Genomic DNA, 7451 nt, shown 5'->3' on the forward strand with positions numbered 1-7451 from the left:
GTATTCCATGCTGTGTTTTCCGGGGGGTGTGTTTTGGTGGTGTTTTTTTGTTTCATTGAAAACTGCAGATAACAGTATACTTTGTTTATGTAGTTCTGAGTTGAAAACCAGTTGAAGCATCTGCTGGTTTCTCCAAGTCCACCTTCTTGGGCAATAACAAAGTCAGACTTGATTTTATTCCTTCTTTTCTTACATATTGGTATATCTTCCATGCATTTTTTACTGATATCTTGTACTGTAACTAAAACAAAATAGTTTCTTTTTGGCAAGAATTGAAGGCATACACCATTAAATATAGTAGATCAAACAAGTCTGTTAATATGTGTTCTGAAGAGATATTTATTTTTTTTTTTCATTTTGGTTGGCCCTTTTACGTTTTCCTGCCTCTGTTTTCCTGACCTTTCTGCCATAGGGAATATTGTGATATCTGATTTTTTTTTTTCTTTTCTGAACTACTCAGAGTAATGAATTTAGTCATTCACATTTTTCTGATACTTGTGTTATAGATCTTGTTTTTACCAGAATGTTGAGAACAGTGCGCTTCCGGGCAAAGGGATAGCCTGTAAATTGAACTTTTTTTTTGTGGCAAAAAAAATGATATTTTGAACAGTATAATGATAATAAAGACAAGATAATCCTGCAGGAAACTAATACTGAAGAAAAATAAATTAATTCCTAGTTATTTAAACATTTAGTTCATTTATTTGTCAGATGCATACAGCCCCTTTACTGAAATCAATGGTAAGTACTGTAGAGTTGTCCCTTTGGCTCAAAGGGCATGAATATACTTGCACTTGCAAGCCCTTTTGAGATTTTTCGGGGCATCCTCTCCTTTCAAAGTCATTGGTATTGAAGGCATTTGGAGAATTACAAGTGTAGAATCATTTCCATGTTTAATCCCATGTTGTGACTTCATTCTAAATTAAGGAAAAAAAATCAGAAACAGATTTGCTGCAGTGCTGTGCTCAAGGATAGTTCTAATAACGATTCCCGAAATACAAGCGGGAATTTGCATGGTTTATCTGCAATGGTGTGCAGATATCATGAACACTTAGAATCACTAAATCATTTAGGTTGGAAAAGACCCTTAAGATCATCAAGTCCAACCATTGATCTAACACTACCAAGTCTGCCACTAAACCATGTCCCTGAGCACCACGTCTACACATCTTTTAAATACCTCCAGGAATGGTGACTCAACCACTTCCCTGGGCAGCCTCTTGCTTCTAATTACATATCTTCATCTTTTTTTTTTTCTTTTTAAAGGGTTAATTAAGGGTAATAATATATGTTGCCTCAGTTGGGCTACCATTTTCAAACAGAGATCATTGTTTCCTGAGGGCCAGCTTTCAAAATGTTCAAAAATCCCAGCTAAAAGCAGTTAATGTTTACATATCAAAAAACCGAGAACTTTCTGAACCATTTTGTCTTCTTGTTGCAGGTGATGCTGTGAGCACATGAACAGTGTAAGGGAACTCTTGGCTGCCTCTGTAATTTCCATCCAGAACTCCTGCTTCATCTATCCTGCCTGTCAGAAATGCTTTTCTAGGCTGATGCTGGATTCGAGGAGGTATGTTTTGTTTTGGGGATCCTTAACTGTAACTGTCAGAGACCTTGGGAATCTCTGTTAGCTGAACACAAGTTAAAACAAATGGGTGAAAATCCAGCCGTTGTAGAAATTAGTTCTCTTTTTGAATATTTATGTTGCTTACCACTATTTAGGTCTCTTTGTATTCCAGTAGCAGCTTGGAGGTCACTATGGATCAAGAGTTCTATGGCATTTAGTGCCATGCAGTATTGAAGGACAGTTTAAGAGAATAAGTTACTTGTGTTAATAGCTTCCAAGTGCATGCCCTGCAGTCCAGTTCTTCGGTGGTGTTCCTAAGTTGGAAAGCATTGGTTGAAAGCCCCTCCAAATCAAGTCCTAATTTTTTAAAATTTCTTCTCATTTTGTATGTGCAGTGCAGGTATAATACTAAAGCTACAGGAAGAAAAATCCCAAACCAGAACAAAATGCAAAAAATGGGGGTTTGAGGAATTCAAAATTACTCGCCATCAGGTCATTTAAAGTCCACTATCTCTCTCCAACTTCACAACAGGCTAGCATTTAATAAATCAAGAAAAGAAGCCAGAGGGATTCTGTCATGGTACAGACTCCTTGCTGAGCCTATGGTAAGATTAATGCCTCAAGGAGTAAAGAATAAGCATCTTCTAGTTTGTCATGGAATGTTTGGTACGTTATAGTAGTAATATGTACAGCTGCAGGTAAGTTTTTACCTCAGCAGTGATTAACAGAAGTTCATGTATTCAGTCTCTTTTATCCTTTTACTGTCTTCTCAGGTTTAACTGTTTAAAATGTGGCTGCACAGGTGAAGCTAAAGATGCAAGCTACAGATATAGATTGTCCCTAAAGATTGCTGACACTAATGATTTGTTTGACATTACTGTGTTTGGAAGTTGCTTAGATCCATTCTTTGGGGTCACTGCAGAAAATCTGCGGAGGTAAGGAATGGATTGTTTCTAACTATGTAGCTGCGTTTTCTTCAGCCTAAAAAAATTGAGATGAGCCTGGATGGTGAGGACACGAGTGGGAAGAAGCTGCTGCAGTACTTCCTTCCAGCATTTCCTTGGTACACGTCACCTTGAGAAAATGCTGAAGTTTGGTTTCTTCCTGAAATCTTGAAATTTTGAGATGGATTACTTCTACATAAGAGATCTTCCACGTGTCTATTGAAGGCAGCTACCACCTGCTAAGTGAGCTTTACAGTTTGGTCAGTTGCTCTTCCTCCTTGTGTCCTTCTTCTGTTATTTGAGATGATTGAATTTTCTTTGTCTAATGGCATATTACTAAGTTGGCTTTTCTAGAGATTTAGACATGATTTTTCCTCAAGATTTTAGAAGAGTCTTAAGGTAAAGATAGAGCCTCTGTTTGTTTGTGGGTTTTTTTAACAGTTTGGATTTGAGGGGAAAAAAAGTGTGCACCTTATGACTGGTGGTCTTCAATATGACCAGATTTTCCTTTAGCAAGGAGGGATTTCTAAGAAAGCCTGTTAGTCCTTAGAGCCTGACCACCTACATTACAAGCATCAGACTTGCTGATATGAGAAACTGCTCGAATGGGATATTTGGGTACGTTTGCTTGTTGTTTCTCAGTTCTGTTATTTTCCAGTGCCTTGTGTTATCACTGGGTCAGAGATGAATGCTTTTGAAATCCCATATTAGCAGCATTAATAACATTCTCATGGCAGGCATTCTACACTAGGCTGCTGTACCACTGTCAACTGTTAAAAAGAGAGTTATTTGTATGTCTTAATATGGATGCTGCTGTTGTCGTAAAGACACGGGCAGAAAGGATATGTAAGCGCTAGCAGCATTTTGACAGCATGATACAATCATTGTGTTGATACCAAAATCACAGTGCCCCAGGGAATACCCGAAAGCTGTGTGTATATTAAACCTATTCAAAGTGGTGGTTTTGTTTACTTCTATTTCACTGTCAAATTAAGTGAAGTAAACAATTGAATTTATAGGTTCATGGTTTCCTAGTTGGTGCAGTACTTCTATATGTTTTTACTCAAGGTGTATTCAAGACCTGAATCAACTGTCGGGAGAAACAAACACAGATGTATCTCCAGGAGTGTTAGTTCAAGCAGTGGAAACCTGTTTCATTGGAAAAAGATTTATATTTGGAGTCAAGGTAACTTTTAATCCACATCACTCTCTTATCATGAGATTTTTTCATTAGCTTGTAGCCAGTTGGGGGCATAGGCTGTTATCAAAGCACCACGTGCAGCATCTTTTGGGAATGTGAGAAAATTTAGGGCTAGGACATGGAAAGGATTCTGTTCCTCTTCCCCCAGACTCCTGTGTTATTTTAAATGAGTCGCATCCAAAAGCCATCTTGAATGGCAGTAGACAGCTTGACAGCTTGTCAGGGCTGCTTTTCAGAGAGCCTGAGCAGTGCTAGCTCCCATGCATATCAGTAACAGCCTGGAGTCTGTAAAAAAACCATGTACAGTTCAAGGAAGAAACAGACTGTCTTTTCAAGCACTGCACTACCTTTCCCATGCTGCATAGCCTCCTGGTGTCTGAAATGTAAGGAGAAACACATCCCCTTGCAGCATTTTGGTATTTCTGGGTTTAAGAGCATGTTTAAAGATGTTGATAAAGTACAGCTGTTTGACATATGCACCTGTGGCTCTTTTATGTGTTTAACAGACTTTGAAATACTAGTTCTTAGTAATATTTCCATAGAAACAGTCTTCTAAGTTCTCTTCAAGTGGTACTTGTGCAAGTCATTCAAATTATGAAGTCTGTAGACTAAATCCTACCTGGCAGGTGGGTTTCCTCTGCCACAGGTACCATGAGGTTTGTACCTGAGCTGAGATTTTCCTAATGCACAACATCTGAAGTAGTGGAAGTTGGAGGACTTCATGGATTAACTTTACTTAACCTGGTGAAACCATTCACCAGGTTTCTAGGTCTGATGCCTTTACAAATACAAGTAATCCTGCATATCAACAGCCTTGTTGCTGCTCATGCACTCACAAGGACTGAACACACATTCGAAGACCATTTGTTCAGCCTTTGGCTATCGACATTTCTGTATAGTTGTGTTCAGCTATGCATAGAGTTGCACTCTCCCAGATAAAACTCAGAATACATACTTTTTAAAGTCTTACCTAGAAGGGTATTGTCCTTGGCTAAGAGCCTTCAGCCTCAACCTTTGCATAGACTCAGGGAGTAGGAGGCTTGTTGAATTTGAAGGCAGCTATATTTGCTTTTTGGCCTCTCTGGCATTGCCAGACCTGGAGGGCGAGGTGAAAAAGAGTTTATCCCCTTCTCAAAATATTAGATAATTCCCTCTGCTTTTAATGTCATTTTTACCTGTAATTTCTGTGTAGAGAGAAGGAGGTTCTATAAAGAATTGCAGCTGAAGCTCCTTTAAAACAGTACTCTCCAAATAAATCTGAGAAGATAACTGTTGTAGCTTATTTCCCTTTTGCAGAGGAAGTGCATGGAAAATACCATGGGCTTTGACAGCTGAGCTGCCAAGTCAGGTATCTGGTACCAGAGTGCATTCCTTCAAGTACTGCCCAGTGCCTCCTGCATAAAAGAAGAGCGTTGGCCTTATACAGCTAGGCATTTGCACAGAACTGCACTGGGAGGAAGCCTGGAAGCACCCAATGCCCTAAAGGGAGGAAGACATTTTCTGTGAAGTCCTTTCTTAGAATTCTTGGTTGTTTTTCCAGCTCCAAAACTCTGCGTAATTGCAACAAGCAAAGAATCTCTCACTGTGATGCCCTTTATAGCCCTTGCCAGTGCTTATTTCTCAGGAAGTACTGCTTTGTGTTACAGACTGTTTTGTAGTCTCTTCCCTGCAGATCCTGACAAAAAGTGAGGCTTAAATTTAAGCCTGACTTAAAAGACATGCATTAATTCTTTTTTTCCTATCACAAAATAAAGCATTGTACTAAGCTTTTTTTTTTCTTTTTCCCCCCAGGGTTGTGCAAGTGAAGATGGAGGGCGTTCTGCTGTCAGCAGCATCTTGCAAAACTGTTCCAGAATTAATAGAAGTACAAAAAACCTTACAGCTTGCCAGATCTTCCTGCCAAACGCTGCTGTTACTGGCTTTACTGTTATCAGCTACTGCCATCGGCTCCTGCAGTTGGCAAAATTCAGGAGCTGTAATAACAGCTCATATTTACCTGATGCATCTTCAGCTCCCATAGATGAACCTGTCAGTGAGCTCAGCAGCTTGTCTAGCCTGAGCAGAAACTCCTGTTTTGTTCAGTCTAGTGGCAGAGAAAGTTTTTTAGGGTTCTGGCAGCAGTCCTTCAGCCTGACTTCATCTGTTGCTTGGGTAACAGCGGAAGACTTCCCCACTCTGGAAGTGGGAAAGCTGGTGAGTGAACAGCATGAACAAGAGGGGAGGCCTGTCTCTGCAGAATCGTGCAGTGTAAGCCTCAACAATCAAAGTCTTTGGGATTCACAGTTTTGCGGCTCTTTTGTGAAGGAAGGGAATAAAGAGGAGGATAATGAGTTGAGTTCATGGCCTAGTCAGACTGATAGTATCTCTGCAACTGATAAATTAGAGAGAGCATCCTCTTCAAAGACTGAGTGTTCACGTGGAAACAGTTACAGGTTGTTACAACATCCCTTGGAATTTGGGGTAAACAGCATTTACCCAAAGACTAATAGTAGAAATTATTCTTACCCAGAAAAATCCCACAACTCCCTTTTTTACAAGAGAGATGCCTCAGCATCTAATCACGTAAATGTAGCTGGAGTGTCTCAGACGAACTCTGTGCTTTGGGATGAGCTCCCGTTCTCAGAAAGCCTAAATGAATTTTTAGCCAGAATAGAAGAGGGCAAGAGTGTTGTGACATCACCCAGCCTTGAGGCAGGCAAACGTGCCTGTCTTGAAAGTAGCAAGTTGCATGTAAATCTTAACAAATCATGTCCCAGGCAAACCCTAGTAGCTGGTGATCTACCTGAAGCGAGCGTGTCAGGGAGGTTCTTGCCACCAGCAGAGAATGATAGTTGGGAGAACGTGTTGTTTGCTTGTCTTCAGTCAGATGCAAATCCTCCAAGTGATGAGGTGTCTCAATGTGAGTCTTCCTCTAGTGTTTTATCTTCAAATGACAAGGAATGTGGAGCATCTTGCTTTATACCTAACCTTCATCTACCTGTTCTGTCACAGTCCTTGCCAGTTACATCAGAGTCCTCTGTTTCCAAGAGCAGGTATGTGCATTCCAAAGAAGCAAATATTGACATTTCAAAGTCATCTTGGTCTTTTATTAGTCTGCCACGTACTGCTGAACACGGAGAAACCTCCTGTTTAAAAAGGAGCAAGGCAGCTACCTGTGTGCATTCTGCACATGACAGCTGTTTAGTCAGTTGTGAAAATAAAGAAAATTCTTCCACACCGAGCCAAAGAACAGATACTACATTCACAGGGGCATGGGACTGTGATCCAGCAACTCCCAACAATACAAGAAGGATATATAAAAGAGAATTGAAACCACTAGCAGCACTGTCAGAAAATACCTTCAGAAGTGTAAATAGGAGAGAGATGCTGTGGAACAGTGTCTTCCCTGAAGGCAGCTACAATGCTTCTGCAGATCTCTTTGATGCAAATGCAAGAGAGGTAGCAAAACCTGTAGAATTCTTAAATAAATCATGTAATTCTTTAATACAGGAAGATACTTTGATGGAAAAGGTCACAGCTCCTGAATTGGTGCTTTATCCTGGAGATATTCCCTGTAACAGTTCAAAACTGAGCTCATCCCTACACAGGTCCCCTCCTGCTTTTAGTAAGCACAGTACACCGGTAACTTACTCCTTTTGTGATGCAGAATGCAATTCATTTAGCGCTCAGGACTTTGTTCCCTATTCACAGTCGACTCCTATGACAAAACCTCTCCAGAAACTGTGGTCTGTTAGGGAAA

General features: G+C 40.2%; 1 protein-coding gene across 1 annotated transcript in view; it reads left to right on the top strand.

Annotated features, from left to right (window-relative positions):
* The first annotated feature begins 1457 nt into the window (after positions 1-1457).
* The window catches only part of DDIAS (DNA damage-induced apoptosis suppressor), a 6633-nt gene continuing 639 nt past the window's right edge, over positions 1458-7451 (top strand). Inside the window, exons 1-4 of the mRNA XM_009709161.1 lie at positions 1458-1570; positions 2341-2502; positions 3580-3697; positions 5504-7448. Of these exons, the coding sequence (XP_009707463.1) occupies positions 1458-1570; positions 2341-2502; positions 3580-3697; positions 5504-7448 (2338 nt within the window). The remainder of the gene's footprint in view (positions 1571-2340; positions 2503-3579; positions 3698-5503; positions 7449-7451) is intronic.

The sequence above is a fragment of the Cariama cristata genome, unplaced genomic scaffold, assembly GCF_000690535.1.
Source record: "Cariama cristata isolate BGI_N322 unplaced genomic scaffold, ASM69053v1 scaffold33041, whole genome shotgun sequence".
Lineage (NCBI taxonomy): Eukaryota > Metazoa > Chordata > Aves > Cariamiformes > Cariamidae > Cariama > Cariama cristata.